The 24094-nt window shown below is 42.0% G+C and overlaps 1 protein-coding gene across 4 annotated transcripts in view; it reads right to left on the bottom strand.

The window, feature by feature from the left end:
* LOC117361387 (zinc finger protein 385B-like) overlaps positions 1-24094 on the bottom strand; it is a 463954-nt gene that overhangs the window by 180603 nt on the left and 259257 nt on the right. For all 4 annotated transcript variants that reach the window (XM_033946634.1, XM_033946631.1, XM_033946632.1 and 1 more), the window contains exon 2: positions 13604-13746. In XM_033946634.1, coding sequence (XP_033802525.1) covers positions 13604-13746 — 143 coding nt within the window. The remainder of the gene's footprint in view (positions 1-13603; positions 13747-24094) is intronic.

Raw genomic sequence — 24094 nt, 5'->3', positions numbered from 1 at the left:
ACTTTTAAAGAAAATTTATGAAACAATTTTTTTTTTTACTCCATGTATTATTAAACTCTGAAATTCATCACCAGAGGATATGGTAAAAGCATTTAATGAAGCTGGGTTTAATGAAGGTTTTAGATATATTTCCTGAATAATTTTATAAACCGATATTTTAAATTAGACTTGGGGGGAAAAAAACTGATGGTAACCAGCAAAGATTTATCTAATATTGGGATCCTGCCTGGTACTTGTGACCTGGATTGTCAACTGTTGGAAACAGGATACTGGGCTTGATAGACCCCCCCATACCCCCTCCCCTAAAAGCGTATCCCTGGAGAACACCATTAGTAACTTCTTTTGAATTAGAATCATGCAACAGAACTTCTCGGAAGTTCTTTGATGATATTACATTATATTACATTACATTAGAGATTTCTATTCCGCCATTACCTTGCGGTTCAAGATTTATGAATGGGGGTTACAATGGAAGAACAATTGTCATTTCTAGAGTTGTAAAGAGTAGATCATCGTTTAGATATTATGTTTATTAATCTTGCTGTCTCACTTAGCTCAATAAAAGATTGCAGCTGTGTACAAAATAAGTGTAAATCATGGAAAAGAACTACAATAAAAATAGCAAAGAACATTCATACGAGTCCATTCATACAAAAATCACTCAGGAAAACAAGCTTAAAAAGTAAAAAAAAAACAAATAACAAAAAAATCTGCTAATCCCTAGGGAATGCAGTTTGAAAAGCATCAATTAACCTATTAAAATATCTCAAAAATTTCTCATCCCATAATTTCTGCAGGACAGCAAGATATAAAAAAAAGCACTTCCCACCTAGTAGATGTCAAATATGCTGTATTAAATGATGGAAGAATACATTTAGAAGCTGCTAAAGACCGCAATGGCCACTCATGCACATAGGTAGAAAGCAATCTCGCCAAAATAGGTGGAATCTGTTCATTATAAGCTCTATGAGTCAATATCTGGTCTTACTGCCATGTCTGCTTTTAATTCTTCTAATTATAGGCTAACCCATTGTTCTGTAAATGGAGTAACATCTTCTGCTCTATATTATGTGCTCCTTAGAGTCAGAAAAAGTTAAAAAAAAAACCCAACTCATCACTGATATACAAAGGGGTAGAGCTCAAGGGAAATAGGATGGTCTATGGAGAAGAAGTCACACTGCTCTAAAGACATACATTAGATGCTGAGTTGAAAAAGTTACATTTTGCCAGAGGAAGTCTAGAGAAATGGGGAAGAGAATATCTTATCCTCTACAGCTAAGAAATAAAATTTCTGCACACTGGCAAGCACAGACAAAGAGAGAGATGTTAATAAAACCAGAATGAGACGATACATCACAGCCATTTCATTGTAGCTGTGATGAAATGGCCACGCTGAATCATCCCCTTCAGAGAGGGACTGGAGAAGGAAAGCTGCAGTAAGGGCCCAGAGGACCTTGTTGAAGGAAGGGGACCTTGGAGAGTTTGGGAGGAGGCTTTGATCAAGGTGGAGAACTTCAGGGGGGTCTTGGTTCAGGGGCCATTAGATATCATCTGGGTCTTGTTTCAGGGAGCCATCAGGGGTCTTGGTTTGGGGAAGGCATTGGGAGTCTTAGCTTGGGGGAGGTGGCCTGATGGGAGCTTTACAGCAGTTCCACAGTACCTTTAAAGAATCAGGCCTTGGGAGCATCGGGCTACGGGTTTTTGAATCCTATGGTAAATCAAGATATGGTAAAAGCTTACCTTTTACTGCACCTTGGTAACTGCCCCCTAAATGATTTATTCAAGATCATGAACAACTGCAGTGGGATTTTAACCTGGCTTTCCTGGTTCTAACCATTGCTCTAACCCAATGAATCGCAAACTGTGTGCCATGGTGAGATTCGAAGTGTGCTGCGAGATGCTGGCAAGGAGGAGAGTTGCTGGCACTGGCTGACTACCTACATGATGTGCCTCTCGTGTAGAGAGGCACGTCCTGAAAACAGTCAGTCAGCACCTCCTCTCCGGCACATCTATTCCTCTCCACCCCTTTCCTGTTGACCTCCTCCCCTCCTCCCCCGGCTCAAGGCCCCATCTGCAGGGCCTTCGTGCATGCGCAGACATCAAAAGCGATGATGTCACATATGCGCGTGATATCATCATGTCAACGTCCATGCACTTCCAGATGCCCTCGAGCTGCGGACACCTGTTTAGTGTGCCACGGCTAGAAATAGTTTGTGAGACACTACTTTAACCGTAAGGTGACTCCTCTACTTCATAATTAATCTGATTCAATACAATCCAAAAGCTACATAATATTGCATTTCCATATTATACAGAATTTGTCAGAACTTTTTTGAAATCTAACATAAAAAAAGGACACACAATCTATCAGAAAAGTTAGTTGGTTGATTTTGCTGTAATTACCTTACTATGTTATTCATCAGCCCATGACTTGACAGAATTCATTTACAGCCCATGAGACACAATACTATTGCTGTTTTTGCTCTATGCTGAAGATAAGTTTCCAAAAGAATCACTTGGCAGCGGTTCAAACACCCACTGTCTGGTGGCGTCGATAATGAAATTCTTTTCAGATTACAATGACATCTCTGAGGCTGTACAATTTATGTAACTATCCTGTACAAACAAACTGTATTTGTTGGCTAGACGAATATATTCATACATTTGCCTGTATTCCTATCTTTTCTCCTGTTTTAATCTTGCTGAATTAACAGACAAATTCCCTGCTGAGTTGTATTGTTTGAACAAAAAAAAATAAACTGAAAAATGTAGTAAGTATGCTACCTGTTTTCTGATGTTCCGCATGAAACCTATTAAAAAACGGTCATAGGAGTAAATCATGATCCCGAGTAATCTTCATAATGAAGGAGAAGAAAAACAATCAAAATACAATATAATGACTATATCATATACATAAGGTAATGCTGTTTTATTTATTTTACTTATAGATTTCTTTATTTCAGAAATATGTATAGTTCACCAAATTGAACGCCTTGCTTTTGGGAAATCATTTTTAATATAAAATACTACTACCACTTATCATTTCTATAACACTGCTGGACATATGCATTAAACATGTAAGAGACAAACCCTGCTCAGTAGAGCTTACAATCTAATGCTGTCTTTTACAAACCTACAGTAGAGATTTCTACTGAGGGACCGGCAAAGTAAATGCTCTAATGCTCATAGAATTCCAATGAGCATTGGAGCATTTACCTCACTGCCCCACTTTATATAAGGAGCCCTAATTAAAACAGACAAACAGGAATAATAAGGGTTAGGGAATTTCTCACAGAGGGAATGATAAAATAGACATGGGTACTTTACAAGTCAGTGGGAGTTAGGGAGTTAAATCAGCCTTGAAAAGTAGGTTTTTAGCCTAGATTTGAATACTGCCAGAGATGAAGCTTGACATACTGTCTTGGGCAGTCTGATACAGTCATACAGTGCAGCAAGATAGAAGGGATGGAGTCTAGAGTTGGCAGAAGAGGAGAAGGGTACAGATAAGAGAGACTTGCCTGATGAACTGAGTTCCCAGGGAGCAATATAAGGAGAGAGAAGAGAGAAGAGATACTGAGGAGCTGCAGAGTGAATGCACTTGTAAGTAAATAAGAGGAGTTTGAATTGTATGTGGAAATGGATAGGGAGCCAATGAAGTGACTTGAAGAAAGGGGTAATGTGAGCATAGTGACACTGACAGAATATAGGTTGTGCAGCAGAATTTTGAATGGATTGAAGGGGAGAGAGATGGTTTAGTGAAAGACCTATGATAAGCAAGTTGCAGTAATCTAGGTGACAGGTGATAAGAGTGTGAGCTGAGGGTTTTGGTAGTGTGCTCAGAAAGGAAAGGTTGGATTTTAGTCTGTTGAATTTGTGCAGTGAAAAAGAGAGAGGAGTCATAGATGACTCTGAGGTTGCGAGCTGACGAGACAGGGAGTTTGAGAGTGCTATCCACTGAAATACCCTAGTGAATTCATAAATACCTGGCGGTCTCTCAGCGAATCGACCTTGAACAAACTAGCACCACTAAAATCAAAAAATAAAATATGTGGACAATCAGACAAATGGTTTGACACAGAACTCCTACAACTAAAAAGGAAATGTAGACAACTAGAAAGGGCATGGAAAAAACAGAAACAAGATAACACCAAAACAGAATGGAAAATCCAAATCAAGCAATACAAAATCAAACTGAAGGAAAAACGAAAAGACTATTACTCCAATCTCATTGGCAACGACAAACCAGACACAAAAAAACTTTTCAACCTAGTAAGAAACCTCACCGGTACCAAACCATGCCTAGCCACCCAGGGAAACCTAACACCTACAGCCTCTCAACTAGCAGATCATTTCAAAAATAAAATCATCACAATCAGAACAACATTCAATAACTCACAAAACAACTTAGACGATATTCTAATAAAACCCACAACAGATGTAGCCATCTCAGCAGACAGGTCCTGGACCAACTTCCCTACAACCCAGTGGTCAGAACTGGACAGGCTCTATAAAAAATACTGCAAGTCCTCATGTGACCTGAACAACTGCCCATCATACTTACTAGCAACAGCTTCCACCAACTTCAAAGCTAGCTACACCCTGTGGCTGCAAACCACACTCAGGGAAGGCCAGTTCCCACCAGACCTTGGAGAAATCATAATAACCCCTATACTGAAAGACCCCAAAGGTCTAATAAATAACCCGTCAAATTACAGGCCAATCGCTTCTATCCCTACATACGTCAAAATAATAGAAGGTCTAGTGGCACAACAACTATCCATGTACCTAGAAGCCCACAACATCCTACATCCATCCCAATCTGGATTCAGAACTAACTACAGTACAGAAACTCTTCTGGTATCTTTACTAGATATAGCCCGAAGACACCTCAGCCAAGGAAACAGATTGCTAATCATCCAATTTGATCTCTCAGCGGCTTTCGACCTAGTGGACCATTCCATACTTCTCCAGATTCTAGACGCAATAGGAATCTCAGGTAAAGTGCATAACTGGTTCCAAGGCTTCCTTAAAACAAGAACATATAGAGTCAAGTCAAAAGAAATTCTATCAGAACCATGGTCTAACCCCTGCAGAGTGCCAAAAGGCTCTCCCCTCTCCCCCACACTTTTCAACCTATTCATAGCTTCCCTAGGCAGCACCCTAGACGCCCTAAACATAACTTCATTCAGTTATGCAGACGACATAACCATCCTCCTTCCATTCGACATCCATGACCCCATCTCCACAGGACGCCTGAAAACTACAATGGAAACAGTAGAAAAATGGATGACAAATCATAAGTTGAAGCTGAACACGGACAAAACTAAATTCCTACTACTAGAGAAGGACAAAAAACCATCCCTAACAGAACTGGAAGTAAACTCAATCAAGTACCCAATACAGAGCTCCCTCAAAATCCTAGGAATACAACTAGACAGATGCTGCACTATGCAAACACAAATCCATAAAATCATCCAAAAAGCATTCTTCACAATGCGAAATCTAAGAAAAATAAGAAAATTCTTTAATAAAGACTGATTCAGGATCATTGTCCAATCCCTCGTGCTAAGTATGGTAGACTACTGCAACAGCCTTTACCTACCTTGCCCAATCAACACAATAAAAAAACTACAGACCGTCCAGAACACAGCCCTCAGACTCATATACTCACTCAGCAAATACGACCACATTACCAAAGCATACTTAGAATCTCACTGGCTACCAATAAAAGCAAGAACACAATTCAAACTCTACTGTCTCCTATTCAAAGTAACCCACGGCACAGCACCCAGCTACCTAAACAACCGTTTTCACTACTACCTCTTAACCAGAAGAAGGAGAACACAGAACCTTTTCACCTACCCTCCTCTCAATGGTACTCGACGTAAGAAACTTTACGACAACCTACTAGGGACACAGGCAGCTAATATTGACTCCGACATCTCAAAACTACTGATCGAAATTACAGATATAAAATAATTCCGAAAAGAAATAAAAACACTACTGTTCAAAAAATATCTCCCATCAATCTAAACCGCCATCTAATGAGTTCCCAATCAATTCCTTTGGGAATAGTAACTCTTTATCCAACCCAAATTAAACACTTCTACTGTCCATATCATCAACATTAATTAATCAACATCATGCAATCATCAAAACAATAAATACACCTTTCGCTTATAGGCATATGATGCTACTCTCCACCCGAAGAAACTTAATTCAGCTCATGTAACATCTTAGAAATCTAGAATGTATTGTAATTCTTTATTCTCCACCAGATGTAACTTGACTCAGTTGCTATGTAACATCTTCTGTGATATTGAATGTATTGTAATTCTTCACTATTACCTGTAATTTACTCTTCTCCTGTAATGTAATTCTACTGGACATGCCCAGATATCTTCTTTATTGTAATCCGTTGCTATGTAACATCTTCTGTGATATTGAATGTATTGTAACTCTTCACTATTACCTGTAATCTACTCTTCTCCTGTAATGTAATTCTACTGGAAATGCCCAGATATCTTCTTTATTGTAATCCGCTTAGAACCGCAAGGCACAGGCGGAATAGAAATCCCTAATGTAATGTAAATATAGAATGGGAGAAGAGAAGAAGTAGGTTTAGGTGGAAATATAAGAAGCTCAGTCTTGGCCATGTTCAGTTTTAAGTGGTAGTGAAACATCCAAGCAGCAATGTCGGACAGGCCATATTATTGTACAAATTTCTGGTGTAGAGAGGTAGATCTGAGAGTCATCAGCATAGAGGTGATACTGGAAACCATGGAAGGAGATCAGAGCACCAAGGGAATGAGTATAAATGGGAAAAAGATGAGGTCCCAAGACAGAGCCCTGAGGTGTACCGACTGATAGTGGGATAGCAGTGGAGGACGATCCACCACGGCATACACTAAAAGTGCAATGGGAGAGATAAGAAGAAAACCAAGAATGAATAAAGGCATGAAATCCAAGCGAGGACAATATATCAAGGAATAGGTGGCAGTCAACAGTGTCAACAGCAACAGATAGATCAAGAATGATGAGGATAGAATAGAGGCCTTTGGATCTGGCCAGGAACAGGTCATTGGAGATGTTAACAAAGGCATTTTCCCTAGAATGCAGAGGGTGAAAGCCTGATTGAAGTGGGTCAAGAATACCGTATTTTTCGTGCCATAAGATGCACCTGACCATAAGACGTACCCACCTCCAGAGGAGGAAAAACCAAGGAAAAAAATTCTGAACCAAATGGTGTGCCCTGTACCCTGTCCCTCCTCTGGTGGTCTAGTGGTAGGCTGGGAAAAGGTACAGGGCACATCTAGTGGTGGGCACATCTAATGGTAGGCAGCCCCAAGCCAGCTTGTTCCGAAGCCAGCCCCAAGCCAGCCCCAGGCCAGCCAGCCTGCCTGCCCCAAACAAGCCAGCCAGCCAGCCAGCCCCAAGCCAGCCAGCCAGCTCCAGGCCAACCAGCCAGCCCCAGACAAGCCAGCCAGCCCCAAGCCAGCCAGCCAGCCCCAAGCCAGCCAGCCAGCCAGTCAGCAACAGGCCAACCAGCCAGCTCCAGGCCAACCAGCCAGCCTCAAGACAGACAGCCAGCCAGCTCCAGGCCAACCAGCCAGCCCCAGGCCAGCCAGCCAGCTCCAGGCAAGCCCCCGTACCTTTTTTATTATCTCTCCAAAAGCTCCAGCTGGCTTTGCTCCATCCCTGCCTGCCACGGCAGCCTTGCTCTTCTTCCTGGCCAGCAGTGAAACAAATCAGCAGTGTGGCCGTCAGGAGCAAGCTTTACGCTCTCCTGCTCAGCTCCGTGCTGCTTTCCGAATGGCTGTCGTAGGTTCTCACGAGACTTGTACATTTGGAAAGGATAAACAAGTGATTCACATATCAGTGGACTGATAAGATATTTATAATAAAAGATGTTTTAAATAGGGGGCAGAGAACAACATACAAGATACAGGATTATGATAACAAAGCTATACAAGGTTCTTTTTACCTGAAGAATTACTAAAAGTCACACCGCTACAGGACCATATCGAAAAGGTTCTAAAGGTAAAAGGAGGGGGTAAGAACAAAATTTATTTCGTGAAATGGAAGGGGTGGCCTGATAAATTTAACATTTGGGTGAAGACATCAGAGATTCCATATCACTTATTATTTTATAGATCTATATCATCTCTCTCCTCAGTCATCTCTTCTCCTAGCTGAAGAGCCCTAACCTCTTTAGCATTTTCTCATAGGAGAATCCATTCCATCTCCTTTATCAATTTGGTCACCCTTTTCTAATTCATCTATATCTTTTTTGACATGTGGTGAACAGAACTGCACACAACATTCAAGGTGCAGTTGCCCCCTTGGAGTGACAGAAAGGTATTATAATGTCCTTTTATTCTCCATTCCTTTCCTAATGATTCCTAACATTTTATTTGTTTTCTTGGCCACCTCTTTATACTGAGTAGAGGATTTTAATACATCATCAACAATGACACTGCAACAGGGTTAAAAAACGAAACAGAACTTCACATTTTATTTAGATACTCTTCTGATGGTGTACTCCTGGTATAAAGAAAAGTCCAGCCAACTTATATACCACAGAGTTCCTACACACACACAAAAAAAAAAAAAATGAAGAGAAGTGCAGACCTTCAAATTAAGACAGGTTTTGTTCAGACAGAACTCCAGGTAACTTAGTATAGTAGAGTTTATATAAGTAAACAGAATGCCAGCTAATCCAAATGAAAGCTGGTTTTATTACTACTACTACTTCTATTATTTCCATAGTGCTACCAGATGTACGCAGCAGTTCTGTGGACAGCAACAGTTAGTCTTAGCTACTAGATTAAAGTCCAGAACTTCAGATTTGTGGCTTACCTCAGTTATCAGTCCTGTAGTAAATGGAGGAATCAGTTAGAATTTCCTTCCTGCCCCGCCTGCCTTCCCCGGGGCTCTCTCCCTCTCTCTGGCCCTTTTTATTCCTGTTCATTTCCTTTTTCCTTAAAGTGTTAGCAGGGAAGAGTCCACTAGAGGGAGAGGGAGAGCTTTCTGAAGGGTTCTCTGACTCTGTAGGGAACTGTCCATTAGAGGGAGAGGTTTATAGACACTTTCACATACCCTTGCCCTCAGCTCAACCCTGCCTGGTTGAGCAGAGTAATATAATGAGTACACCTCATGTCAAAATCATTGACAGCTGTCAAGATAAGGATTGACCAATCAGCGTTCACTTCCGGGTTAAACCAAGCCCATCCCTGCCCAAATCCCACCCATGGTCACCCAAGCCCTGCCCATGTCCCGCCCATCCCCCACCTGCCTCCCTGCCTGTGCCACGCCCTCTCCCATAGGAATGAATGTGGTAGCTCCACCCATGCCCCTCCCCTGCCTACATCACCAGAAATGCATTTTCTGATGACATCAGCGGAAATGGGTGTGACTTGACATACCGGAAATGCACATTCTGATGATGTCAGCGGAAACAGGGTACATGAAGCGCCAGAAATGCGCTTTTCTGATGAGCTGGAAATGCATTTTCTGATGATGTTAGCGGAAACAGATTTAGTCGAACCCCAGAAATGATGTGGCCAGAAAAATTTTTTTAGTTAAAAGACAGAGGTTTTAAGACCTAATTGTTAGAGCAGTGCATCCACTGTTAAGATTTTCTTTTTTACAGCTCACAAAAAACAAGTCAAGCCTTTTTTTCTTTTAAAGAGGCAGTGGAGGGGGTTTAAACTTGAAAAAAACCCTATCTGAACATGTCCCTGCCTACTGGTGTTGTCATAGTGATGTATGCATTAGCATATGATATGGGGATGCTCTTTAACAAGCAGAAATAAAAGTTCTCACGCTGAAACCCCCCCCCCTCCACTGTCCCTAACTACCCCTGTTAAAAGATAGAGTTTTTAAGATTTTTTAAAATTATTATTTAGAGCAAGATTAACAGAGCTGGCTGGAACAGGGTACAGATGAAATAATCTTTATTGAAGCATATTTATTATGATCCAAAAGCAGCAGGCAGTTATGGCGGCATTAACCCTCTACTTCAAGCTACTAAAAAGCACGATAAAACAATCTGCAGAAAAGAACTGGTCACCAATCAAAACGCATACAATTTACACAGACCTGCTAGAATCCATTCTAAAAGAAACAAAACAATTGTGTCAGAAGTTGACAGCCAGTGGCAAAGTGACTTGGGGCTCCTTTTACAAAGGTGCGCTAAACCGCCGGATGCGCTAGCCACTACTGCCTCCTCTTGAGCAGGTGGTAGTTTTTGGCCAGCGCAGGGGTTAGTGCGTGATGAAAAGTCGCACGCGTTAACCCTGCTAGCGTGCCTTTGTAAAAGGAGCCCTTAGTGGACATGTCGACCTTGACCCGTTCTAACAATGGTTACAAATACATCCTAACAGTAGTAAATATCCTGTCAAAATATGCATGGGCTGTGAGTTTAAAAACAAAAAACGGTCATGAAGTTACCCAAAGCCTTTGAAACAATATTTAATTTGGGGCGTACACCTGAAAAACTACAAAGAGACAAAGGTAAAATAATTTTTAAATAAGTCTCTGAAGAATTTATTAAAACAGAGGGGTTCATCATTTTGAGACCAATAGTGATGTTAAAGTAGCTGTAGTGGAAAGGTTTAACAGGACTTTAAAATCCAAAATGGGGCACTATTTTATGGCTCACAACACCTTTACTTATCAAGACATGCTACAGACTATCATGGCAATTGTTGTAAACACCCACCCACACAACCTACTGGAGAACACTGGTTAGCCCTCTATGTGACCAGGGATGGAACAGGAGAATTTTTCGATTCTAACGGACAACCTCTGGATAGTTTATTCTTTCCTAACAGCATTATGAACTTTTTCAATAAACACTATAAAACCATATTATATCATAACAGTTACAGTACCCATTGTCTGAGGCCTATGGCTAACACTGTGTGTTTTTTTCTACATCATCACCTGTAAACTGGCACAGTGTTTGCTTCTGGGTCTTAGCCTTTATTTATTTTATAAAACTTTATTTCTATTGATTATTAAATCTTTTACAAATTATAAACACTCTTTCTGGTAATCCAGAACCAGATACAGTACTCCCCTGAAATTCATAGGGGCTCTGTTCCAGGAACACCCGCAAATTTTGAAAAAACGCTAATGCAGTTTAGGAGCGGATCAGAGGCAGGAGAGGGCAGATGGGGCACTGGTGGATGCTGAAAATCAGGTGTGGGATAATTTTTAGTATTTTCTGACCACCTCTTCCGGGAACTAAAGTCAGGCTACACCAATCAGGAGCTGCTTTGACACACTATCTGACGTGTCAAAGCAGCTCCTGATTGGTATAGCCCAGTGGTCTCAAACTCGTGGCCCAGGGGCCACATGCGGCCCACCAGGTACTATTTTGCGGCCCGTGGTCTGTACTAGTGCTCTTTGCAGCGTCCTATGGCTTCCGACCTGGCCTCCCGCTCTTACCTTCAGATAATTACTGCAGCCTGCAGAGAGGAGTGCCCGTGCTGTAGCGCTCCTTGCAGGCTGCCGTCGTCCTCAGCAGCACACTCCCTTTGCCGTGATCCTGCCCCTGATGTCAGAGGAGGGGCGGGACCGTAGCAGAGGGAACGTGCTGCGTAGGCCGATGGCAGCCTGCAAGGAGCGCTACAGCACTGGCGATCCTCTCTGCAGGTTACGGTAATTAGCTGAAACTAAGACCAGGAGGCTAGGGGGGAAGCTAGAGGATGCTGCAAAGAAGGAGGGGAACATGCAGGTCTTTGGGGATGGGGGGAAGATTTATAAACTATAAAGAGTTTTACCTCATGCAAAATTGTAATTTCTTTAATAAGACATTAACTATTTTTTTCTGCGGCCCTCCAAGTACCTACAAATCCAAAATGTGGCCCTGCAAAGGGTTTGAGTTTGAGACCACTGGTATAGCCTGACTTTAGTACCAGGAAGAGGTGGTCGGAAAATACCGTGAAACACTGAACCCACGATTTGCGAACCGCAAATTTGCAGGGGTATACTGTACAACAAAAAGAACATCTTTTTAAGGTAAAATATCTGTTGGAGTTGGTATCTTCCTTAGACCACTATATCTAGAAAGGAGGAGATAAATTTTAAGAGAGACATTCTATATAAAACATTTCAAAGAAAAGGCTTAAACAGCTAAACCTTGGCTAGGTCTTAGCCTTTACATTATACACCCTTATTAGGCAGAATCCCAGCACGACAAATATCACAATCAAGATGTTATTATTGTACTGAGCTTCCTTTTTCTGTTTCCTTATTTGTAAGTAGTTTCTTTTTTTTTTTTTTTGCATTTTCTTTTTTTTTTTTTTTAGTTCAATGATTTTATTGAATATTATAGGAATTATAAACAGAAAGCAGTTCAAACATATAGATCATAATAAAAATCATGTATCAAATATTCGTATCTACAATCATTTGAATAAAACTAGATTAATGAGAAGGATCCAGAGTATCTGGAACTGCTTAGAAAAGGAATAGAAGAAGACAGAGAAGCAGGAGGGATAAGAGAAAGAGAGAGAAAGATAAAGGAAGAGAGAGAGGATGAGAAATAGAGAGAGATAGAGAGAGAGAAAGAGAGAGGCAGAAGTGTCTATAGAGCAGAACGAACATATGAATCTAAGAATGGCCAAGGTGATTTGTTTCGTGTCAAGTTTGTGGAAGATCGAGAAAACAATTTCTTCTCATATGCATAAGATTCAAATTTGTGGTACATACTTAAAGAGTTCCACCAAAAAGTGTAGTCTAGCAATGAGGATGATTTCCAGTTTTTCAGAATATGCAAGTAGTTTCTTAAAAATGTATTTAATGTTGTTTTATTATATCTTGTGTCAAGTCTTCATGGCCACATGGGGGCAATCTGCACATTAAGTGTACATGAAGTTCTCAAGAGTGTTCACCATAACATGAACAATACTAATACATAGAATCTCGCTAACACACAAAGAGGTTAGGAATCTGATTTTGAGCTGCCACTGGTAGGTAAGTGGATGCCTTGCTAACTTGGTACCCTATGAAAAATGGACCTTAAAACACTTTACACCACACTACAGAAAAATGATCAAAACCGTATTTTCATAATTAGTCAAGTAAGCAATGAACTATAAATATCAGCATAATGAATAAACCAAATTATTTCTCAGCTTTAGTGGAACGTGCACCAATTTCAAATCCATGCACAATGCGAAGATTATAGAATGAAAACTGCTCTAATGGCACAGTCTGAAATCAATTTTATTCTTTCTAGTCACAACAACAACAACAAAAATCAATGTTGCTCATTCTGAACCATGTTATTCCTCTGAAATGTATTATGTAGTAAACAGCATCCCAGCCAGCACAGTATTTCCAGTTGCAAGAACCACTGTGCTGTTTCCAGAAAGACGACTTAATAGAGACCAGAAGGAACACCGACGTAAATGAATTTTGAATACATTTTCAAAGACACAGATGTCAAAAATTAGCAAAGCATAACAGAGCCGAAAGGCTTGTCTAATATCTCATCCTAAAAATAAACAGTTATGCAAGCCAGGTTTTGTCGACTTGGTAACAGAACATGCAGTGGAAGAAGAGACCGAAAAGTAGAATCATATTTACTCACGGTGTTAAAATTTGGAAAAAGTCCAACAGCAGGACTGTTGTCCATTGGGAAAGACATAAATGGTTTGATGTCCAGTGATGGCTGCATCATTAGGGTAGGTGTTCGAACAAGTGCAGAAAGAGTAGTAGAATGGCATGTGGTTCCTGACAAAAACAAAACAAAAATAAATTCAGTCATTGAGACATACTTGTACCCCTAAATTCTATAAATGGCGCCTACAGTTATGTGCGCAATTGTATGCACAGTTACAGAATAGGATCAGTTGTGTGCATAATATACCCCCCTCTTTTACGAAGCTGCGTTAGGCTTTTTTATTACTGGCAGTGGTGGTATTAGCTCTGACGCTCATAGAATTCCTATGAGCGTCAGAGCTAATTCCGTAGCATAACACGGCTTCATAAAAGGGGGGATAATTAGCTAATTGTTAAATTGGCACTTAATTGGAGATAAGAACCAATAATAAGAATTAACAAGCACTAATTGGCACTAATTAATAATTGTGTACATAACTGACTTTCACCCCTGTTCTCTAAACTAAGGCCCATATTCATATAAGATGCCTACTACTACTACTACTACTATTATTTCTATAGCACTACCAGACGCATGCAGCGCTGCACATAGTCACAAAGAAGAAGAAAGTTAGGTGCCGCCAATTTAGGTGCCTAACTTAATTATCTTAATTTTGCGGTTTGCAAACATTTTTGAGACCCATACTATGGTGAATATTGAGAACAGACTGTAGTGCATTGGCATCTTTTCACTTCCATAACATGCAATTATAGGAAAAGAAATCCAAAAATGCAGAAAAAAAACACAGCACCTAAGAAGTTCTGCTTCACTCAGAGAGTGGTTGACACCTGGAATGCCCTCCCAGATGAGATTATTGCGGAATCGACCGTCCTAGGCTTCAAGAGCAAACTAGATGCATATCTCCTTAAGAGAGGCATATAAGGATATGGTGGACTATAAATTACGCCAGGTGTACATCTGGCAGGGCCTCCGCGTGTGCGGATCACCGGACTTGATGGACCGAAGGTCTGATCCGGAGATGGCAGTTCTTATGTTCTTATGTTAAGAAAACCCATAGGTTCCCTAATGAAGCACACAGAAACATAAACAGGACTAAAAACAGTAGATCTACTGGAAAAAAAACAACACATAGTTGTGGCTCTTTTAGAAGCCCTGTGTAGAAATTTTCCCACAACTCTTGCAGCTTAACCCCTCCTTTCTGTGACTAAGCCAACTTGCTACTGGCTGGATTTTACCATAATCTTTACACTGGATGGGGGGAGCCATCATTATCATTTCAACATATACATTTGTAGAACTGGGGAAAAACAGATATTTGGTACTCCTAGGTAGAGAATGACCCGGTGACAAAATTCATCACCGTCCCCGTCCCCACGGATAACCGCGGGAAATAATCCCATGTCATTTTCTAGTGTCTATTTCAACCTCAATCCTTCTACACCAGCATTCTTCAAAGCAAAGCTTGAGGGTCAGTGGTTGTGGCCATTCATACTCCGATTCTTCCCTCTCTCCTTAAAGAATGACATGAAGATGGTTTCCCGCGGTTATCCGCGGGAACGGGAACGGTGATGAATTTTGTCACCGTGTCATTCTCTACTCCTAGGCTTCTGAATCCTCAGAGCATCTAGCAAAGCCTGTCTAAACTTCTGGGCCCTAGGCACTTGTCTAGCTTGTCTGTGCCTTATTCTGTCTCTGTCCCCTTACTGAACAGGATACTATACAGTAGTGCACACTCGTCTGATTATATCAGCCCAAATTACCACAATACTAGGGTTACCGGATTTTACTCCTGTAAAATCTGGACCTATAGCCCTGGCCCCAGTTGTGCCCCGTTCCACCCAAGTCATGCCCCATTCCACCTAAGTCATGCCCCATTCTGCCCAGCCTTGCCCCCCCAGCTCCGTCCCCTCAATCTGTTCTCATCCTCGGAACGCAATGACATCACACGTATGTCATGACATTACCGTGTTGCATCCGTGCATGCACAGATGCTCCTTACCTACACTGCAGCTGTTCTGGCTTCTGTGCTGTTAGTGTATTCCTCAGTTCATGCAGCTCTTGTTGTGTTAATATGTGTGTTTGTTGGCATGGAAGCTTAGTTCAAGTCCATATGAAAGTGTGCGTTGTTACAAACTATTACAAATTACAAAGAAAATAGTGTACTATTACAAAGAAAATAGTGTATTAAATACATTTATTAAATGCACAATATAATAAGTAAGCTGTTCTTTCAGAGCTTTTACTGTTCTTTTTTTCTCTGGTCTGCTCAACATGGGGTTGTCGAACCTTGTACATAAAATAATACGCTTATGGTGTCAGGTAGCAAAGTGTACAGTGAACAGGGTCTCACAGGAACCTAACCCTCTTTTTTCCATAGGATCAATTATTCCGTATTTGTGTTTTCTGTATTCATGGGGTTTTCTTGTGAATGACTGTATATCAAATCCATGAACCTTTAAGTACTTTCACTTTCAATATGATCTCAGGAAACTATCTGTACACATTTCCATCTGCTAATTTCTGCCAGTTGACTGCCTGTGAAAATATACACACATATGTTTGAAAATTCAAAAGTATGCACATTAAAAGGGTCATTCTATAAAGGGGTACCTAAAGTTAAGCACACACAATATAAAAACTTCTAGCCTATTCTATTAAAAAAGGTATGTGCAGGTGTTAATGTACTCAGGCCTTTCTGTAAGATACTAGTACCCTAGTAAAGGCAGCTGTTTAGATTTGGCTGTGATGGTAGAGTCAAACCAGCTGCTGGGTCTGTCTGTCAAACTGCAGATGTAGACATAACTTAAAGACCTAAAATAAACACAGGTACTCACATAGCCAGGCCTGTTGGTGGATCTAAGAGGTCAGGTGTGTGGGCAATGGCCAAGCTGTTAATGTTGATTCGTTTATTACAGTTTGGTGGCTAGATATGAGAAAGGCAGGGTGCTGAGGGCCACTAAAGCTGTCCTAAATAAAGAGAGAGATCTTGTACCAGACAAACTTTATGGATAGCACCTGAGATGAAATCTTAGCAACATGGACAGACGAACTGGCCGTACTGAGTGAGATTTGCAGTTGGTGCCATTATCTAAGGATACAAGTCATGGTGAAAGGGGACCCTCCTGGCAAGACACGATGGAAGCCGTTGCTTACACTGGGATCAGTTGCATGGAATGTTGCTACTATTTAGGTTTCTGCTAGGTACTTGTGACCTGATTTGACCACTGTTGGAAACAGGATACTGGGCTAGATGAACCATTGGTCTGACCCCAGTATGGCTAGTCTTATGTGCTAAGTTCCTCTTTCAAGGACAAACTCCTCCAAGATTAAATCATTTGTCTTGATTTTATTGTAGCTATGGGAACTCTGTGTAATAAATTAATCCAATGAATTAAATGAGGTACAAAGTTAAATATTATTAGTAATTTTGCATAAATAAACCCACTCTAGAGAATAGAATCTTTACAGAATCCAACGATAAGATTCCAGAATGAATCCCCTTCTGCCAAATCCATGAAACACTTCTAAAATTCATATGTAAACCTCTTCATGGTATGAATCCTATCTGATCTAAATGAACCAATTCATGCAATAATGCAAAGCTACCAGCTAAGCCTTGTCGAGATCATTACTTATGTTCTCTCTTTCTAGGTCTTAAACACGTCTCATGGATTAAGGGAGACCATTATTTTCAAAACTATAAGTATATACTTTTAGTAATTTATTGGACAAAAATTCTTTATTCTTTCGCTCTATTTCAATAAGTATACCATCTAACCAGGTGATTTATCAGTATTTAGCCACATAATAGCTTCTGTGTCTCTGAAACTGCAAGAGGCTTTTCTAATAATGCTCCATCCAAATTAAAAAGACCTCTTTACATGAGGTCAATGACAAACACATTCCACTAGAATTTTCATTACACTTAGATTGGTATAAATCTTTATAGAATATTTTAAATCTATCATTTATTTCTAGGAGAATAAAGAATCCTTCTAACAATATTCCAAATCATGCTAATAAAACTATACTTTTCTTCTTGTTTAACAAACTGCTCTAACAACTTACAAGATTCAAATACTGTTTTATCCTTTCAATCAAATTGCTTCTCTGCATCCATTGTATTTGCCAGAAGAGGGGCGGGACCGCGGCGGAGGAAGCAGCGCCGATCCCACTGCGGGCTGCTTCGTAGGTAGTGCGGGGAGGCCAGGGGGGCCGAGCGGTCCTTTGGGGGGGACTGAATGCCAAGGCCGGGAGCACCCCTCAGGGCTTGCACCCGGGGCAGACCTCCCCCCCTTGGTACGCTACTGCCCTAGCCCCATACCTCACCCTGAGCAACAGTGAATTGTTTAGATAGAAAATAAATTAAAAGTACATGGCTTTATCCTGGACGCCAGGTTAACCATGGAAGACCAAGGGCTCCTTTTACTAAGCTGCGCTAGCGGTTTTAGCGTGCACTTAGGGCGCACTACAATGCTGCGTACGCTAGAGCTAACGCCTCCATTGAGCTGGCATTAGTTTATCCATGTAGTACGGGGGTTAGTGCACGCTAATCTGCAGTGAGAGCTAACAACACTACCGCAGCTTAGTAAAAGGAGCCCCAAATCACATCACTAGTCAAGAAATCATTCTTTAAAATGAGACAACCGAGATCCTTTTTACAACCTATCAGCTTTCAGATTATAGCACAACCTATCCTACTACCAGTGGCGTATCTAGGGTATGTGGCACCCGGGGCCCATAATTTTTTGACACCCCCCCCCCATGTAAAAAAATATTTTTTGTAATAACCATGAAACTGAATAAATGGTCATAATAGAAACAGGCAGTGAAAATTTTCTTTTATTGAACCTCATATATGTAACCATTATTCCAAACATACCATAACATAACATAAATTATGTCTGAATTGTCATGACATCAGAAGTACATATGGAGTAGTTGCAGGTGATGCTTGGGACAGTTCTGATTGTGTTAGTTCGGTTTTATGAGTTTTTTGAATAGAAGGGTTTTTATTTCTTTTTTGAAGGTTTTGTAGTTTGTGGTCGAGGTCAATAGGTTGTAGAGTTGGGGGTCAAGTGTTGCAGCTCGAATGGCTAGGAGGTTGTCGAACTGTTTTTTTCTTTTGACGTTTTTGGTTGGAGGGTGTGTGAATGGTGCGTGAGTTCTCCTATGTCTGGTTGAGGTGGATTGAATTATTTAGCTGAAGAAATTAGTTACCCCCCCCCCCCCATTCCACACACATTAATTCTCTTCCATTTTTGTTCCCATTATAAAAAACACTGATAAGTTCCCAGAAAAAAAATACATTAAAATAAGAAGTGAAACCAAAGGCCCCTACAGATGAGAACATAACATAAGAATAGCCTAACTGGGTCAGACCAATGGTCCATCATGCCCAGTAAACCATTCTCATGGAAGCCAATCCAGCTCACTAGTACCTGGTCAAAACCCAAAGAGTAGCAACATTCCATGCTACCAATCCAGGGCAAGCAGATGTTTCCCCCATGTCTTAATAACAGACTACGGACTTTTCCTCCAGGAATTTGTCCAAACCTTTCTTAAAACCAGCTACGCTATCTGCTTTTACCATAACTTCTGGCCACTTAATTTTTAAGCTGAGATCTTTCCTTCCAAACAGAGATTTTGCTAGATGTCAAATACAGCACAAGGTAACTTCACACAGACTTAGCTGTGCAGAAAATGTGAATCTCCTCATACACCCACTATATAGTGCAAAAATGTGCAAAGGTCTGGTTTTTTTCTTTCGATCACTACATAGACTAATGCCACACAAACAGCGCTGTTACAAACATATTCTGTAAGTCAGTGCTAAGGTTAACAAAGTTTCCTTCCTTGGACCAGAAGGAGATACTGACAAACCACTGGAAGAGATCTCAAAACAACTACCCAGGAACAACACCCAAAGACCCACTCAGTGTGTGAACCAGTTGAGTGGAGTGGGGTGGAAATGGGCCCGGAGTTTGCTCATCAGAATTTCCCAGATCACCTCTTCCTCTCAACACATTGACACGCTGCCGCCACCACCACTAGGAACACCTCACCGGGTAAGCCAGCAATGCTATAAACTTTATAAAACACATTATTATATTTTCTTATAAAGCACATATTTTAACTGAACTCTCTGACATCCTCAGCCTTTCCATTCACAAAAATAGAAGGAAGAAAAGTTCCCATTTTCTGCTGTCTCATGTCCCCAGCCTATACAATATTTTTCTTCTGCAAAGTGCAGACCCTTCAAAAATCTGACCAAATCCTCATTTCACTTGCATTATAAAGTACTGAGGATGCCATCTCTCCCCAATCCCAGGTCCTAAAGTCTAAGACAGTAGCTCAAACTAGTGCTGCCAGATTCAGGAAAAAAAATTTTGATTTGATTCAGCCTATTGAATTGGTTTATTGATTAGATTTTCCTGCCCAATTGGGTGTTTTTTTCAAACATCCTGGTGGGTTTATTTTATAGCTTTTTCACCCCCCTTTGGCTTCTCCTAACCACACTGGCGCTGTGGTGTAAATAAAATAAGGAAACAAAAAGGACTTTTCCTCTCTCTGTTAAATCCTAGCTCACATTTGCGGTCTAACACCAGCTCTGGCAGGATTTCAAATTTGACATATTGTAATCACAAAACAGAAAATAAAATTAGTTTTTCTACCTTTTTGTTGTCTGGTTATTTTTCAAATCTTGTTGGTCCAAGGCTCTGGTCGTCTTCTGATAACTTGCTTGCCAGGGTCTCCTTCTTTCTTCTTTCTCCGTGCTAACCATCCATCTGCCATCTCTGTCCTCCCCTTCCGTTTCCCTTCCCTCCCCCGGATGTCTGGCATCTTTCCTTTTTTTGTCTCCCTCCACAGATCCACCTTTTCTTAACTACCCTTTCATCCAGCAGCTCTCCCTCCTTCCCCACCACCCCAGGATCCACCATCTCTCCCTTTCTTTTCCCAACTACCCTCCTAACCAGTATCTCTATCCCCCCTCCACACCATCCCTTGTGTCCAACTTCTCTCCCTTTCTGTTCCTTCCCTCCCTAAAACCCATGTCCATCATCTCTCTCTCTCTCCTCTATTTTCAGACCCATTATTTCTTCCCACCCAAAGTCCGGCATATGCACGTCTCTTTGAATCCCTCCCCCTTCCCTCCGTGTACTTCTACACCAGGGCCCCCCCTCCCCCGAAGGCCTGTCCCCCCCTTTAAAGGTCTGCATCCCACCCCTGAATGCTTGTCCCCCCCCCCTTGAAGGCCTGCCTGCCTGCTCCCCTTGAAGGCCTGTCCCCCTCCCTTGAAGGCCTGCACCCCCCCGAAGGCCTGCACCCCCCCTGAAGGCCTGCACCCCCCGAAGGCCTGTCCCCCTCTTGAAGGCCTGCCTGCCTGTTCCCCTTGAAGGCCTGCCCCCCCTGAAGGCCTGTCTCCCCCTTGAAGGCCTGCAACCCCCCCCGAAGGCCTGCATCCCCCCCGAAGGCCTACACCCCCTCGAAGGCCTACCCCCCTTGAAGGTCTGCCTGCCTGTTCCCCTTGAAGGCCTGCCCCCCCTGAAGGCCTGTCCCCCCCCTTGAAGGCCTGCACCCCCCCCGAAGGCCTACACCCCCCTCAAAGGCCTACACCCCCTCGAAGGCCTACACCCCCTTGAAGGCCTACACCCCCTTGAAGGCCTGCACCCCCCCTGAAGGCCTACACCCCCCTTGAAGGCCTGTTCCCCCCCTTGAAGGTCTGTCCCCCCCCCTTGAAGGTCTGCCTGCCTGCCCCCCCTTGAAGGCCTGTGCCCTCCCTGGAAGGCCTGCCCCCCCCTAAGGCCTGCACCCCCCCCCCTACGGCCTGTCACCCCCCCTCGAAGGCCTGCCTGTCCCCCTTGAAGGCCTGTCCCCCCCCGAAGGCCTGCACCCCCCGAAGGCTTGTCCCCCCTTTGAAGATTTGCCTGCCTGTTCTCCATGAAGGCCTGTCCCCCTGAAGGACTCTCTCCCCCCCCTCCACAAGGTCTGCCTGCCCGCCCCACCCTGAAGGCCTGCTGTCCCCCCCCCCACCCCCACTACCTCGAAGGATCGCTCGGCACCACCACCATGAAGCACTGCTTATTCTCCCGGCCTCCCTGCTGCATTTCCCTGGGGAAACAGCCTGCAGCAAGATCGCGCGATGCCAGCGATCTTTGCTTGCTTCGGCTGTTTCCTCCGCCGCGTCCCGCCCCTCCTCTGACGTCATAGGAGGGGCGGGACCGTGGCGGAGGAAACAGCCAAAGCAGGCAAAGATCGCTGGCATCGTGATCTTGCTGCAGGCTGTTTCCAGACGCGACACCCGGCGCGGGGGGGGGGAACCGGACCAGACCAGGAACACCCCCTCAGGGCTTGGCACCCGGGGCGGACCTTCCCCCACGCCCCCCCCTTGGTACACCACTGCCTACTACCACTCATGGATTACTGCAGCTCCCTGTTTGAAGGCATGTCTGCCAAACTCCTGAAAAAAGCTACAACTCCTGCAAAACACCGCTGCAAGAAATGTAACAGGGTAACCCCACTGCTGAAAGAACTTCATTGGCTACCCATCCAAAACAGAATACAATTTTAAGATCTCCTGCCTTGTCTTCAGATTTCTATATGGGCAATCCCTTGAAGAAATTAGCAAAAGATGCCTACTCCTACAAAACCAGGATCATGAAAGAGCAGGCAGGAAAATTATGTTATTGTTTCCACCAATAAGAAAAATGAAATCAAAAAAACAACACCAACTATCTTTTAGGAGCTAGTCTGGAACAAGCTGCTGGTTAATATCAGAATGCCACCTTCTTTTTGGAATGTTCAATTTTTCAAGAACTAACACTTCATGTTCATGTAAAGGAGTCATTTATGCAACAGAATGTTCATGCTAGCAACTATATATAGGTACATCTATGTGTCTGGTTAGGATGCAGTTGACTGAACATAAATCCAGATTAAAGAACCTGATTGCATTAGCTCCTTTAGTAGCCCATTGGGATCAAGTGGGACATGTCTTGTTAGATTTTAATTGGCGTACTTTAGAAAAGATTATTGTGGAATGGGAGGGTGGTGACATTGAATCTCTTTTAAACTACAAGGAGCAGAGATGGATTTATGAATTGTAAACCTTAGAGCCAAATGGCTTGAATGCTAAATTGGACTGGATGTCCCTGATGTGATTTTTCTACAGATTCAATAGGGATTCCATTGATTGTTTGTTTAACCCTATCAGAATCGGCTATATCATGGATGATGTTTTTGATTTTATTCTTTTAATGATGTCTTGGTACGCTGGGAACCATGTTGCAAAGTTTACAAGACAAAGTAGTTTTTGAGAATGAGTTAGCTTTTTTTAATTGCAATTTGTTTAAATGAGGATGAGATTGCTTGTTCTAATTCAAGTTTTTTTGTTGTTTCAAAGATACATTTGGAGAATATTTAAAGACTATGCCCTGACACAGATTATAAGAACTTGCATCTCCGGATCAGACCTTAGGTCCATCAAGTCCGGTGATCCGCTCATGCAGAGGCCCATCCAGGTGTAACCTGGTGAAAACTTAGTCACCCGTATCCTTCTATGCACCTTTCGAGGAGATGTGCATCTAACTTGCCCTTAAATCCTAGAACGGTGGGTTCCGCAGCAACCTCCACCGGGAGAGTGTTCCAGGTGTCCACCACTTGCTGTGTGAAGCAGAACTTCCTGGCATTTGTCCTGGGCTTGTCCCCCCTCAGCTTTAGTCCATGACCTCTTGTCCTAGTCACATTTGACATCGTAAATAACTTTTTATCCTGCTCTATCTTGTCGATTCCTTTTATTATTTTAAAAGTCTCAATCAGATCCCCTCGCAGTCTCCTCTTCTCAAGGGAGAACTGTCCCAGTTTTCTAAGTTGTTCTTTGTAGTTGAAGTTCTCCATACCTTTTACCAGCTTCATTGCTCTCCTCTGCACCCTCTCCAGCAGTTTAATATCCTTCTTTAGGTAGGGAGACCAGCGTTGTACATAGTATTCCAAGTGTGGTCTGACCATTGCTCTATAAAGCGGCATTATGACCCTCTCCGATCTCAAATTTCAAGTTTTTTCAAGTTTTAATAGGTTTTTTGATTAATCACTTAATCATACTTCTAAGCGATGTACAGTTTAAAATTACATTTCATTAAAATTACAGTAAATAAAATAAAAAAAAACAACTTGAAAAAGTAAAGAATTACAATCAATTTAACATACCCATAACATTAGGTAAGGAGGTATGAAATACAAATCTTTAAAGTAAAGAGAGAACATTAAGGGAAAATACAGAAGGTTAACAAAATAACAAAATATAACAAGATATAATTTAATGGGGTTGTAGGATATTAAAATTAGTTTTCAAAGGCATCCTTGAAAAGAAATGTTTTTAAGTTACTTTTAAATTTTCCGAATTCCTGTTCTTCCCTTAAAAATATAGGAAGGGCATTCCAAGTCTGTGGTGCAGTAACT

The sequence above is a fragment of the Geotrypetes seraphini genome, chromosome 5, assembly GCF_902459505.1.
Source record: "Geotrypetes seraphini chromosome 5, aGeoSer1.1, whole genome shotgun sequence".
NCBI classification, from domain to species: Eukaryota; Metazoa; Chordata; class Amphibia; order Gymnophiona; family Dermophiidae; genus Geotrypetes; species Geotrypetes seraphini.
The sequence above is the reverse complement of the archived record's forward strand: the minus strand, read 5'-3'. Positions and strand labels throughout refer to the sequence as shown.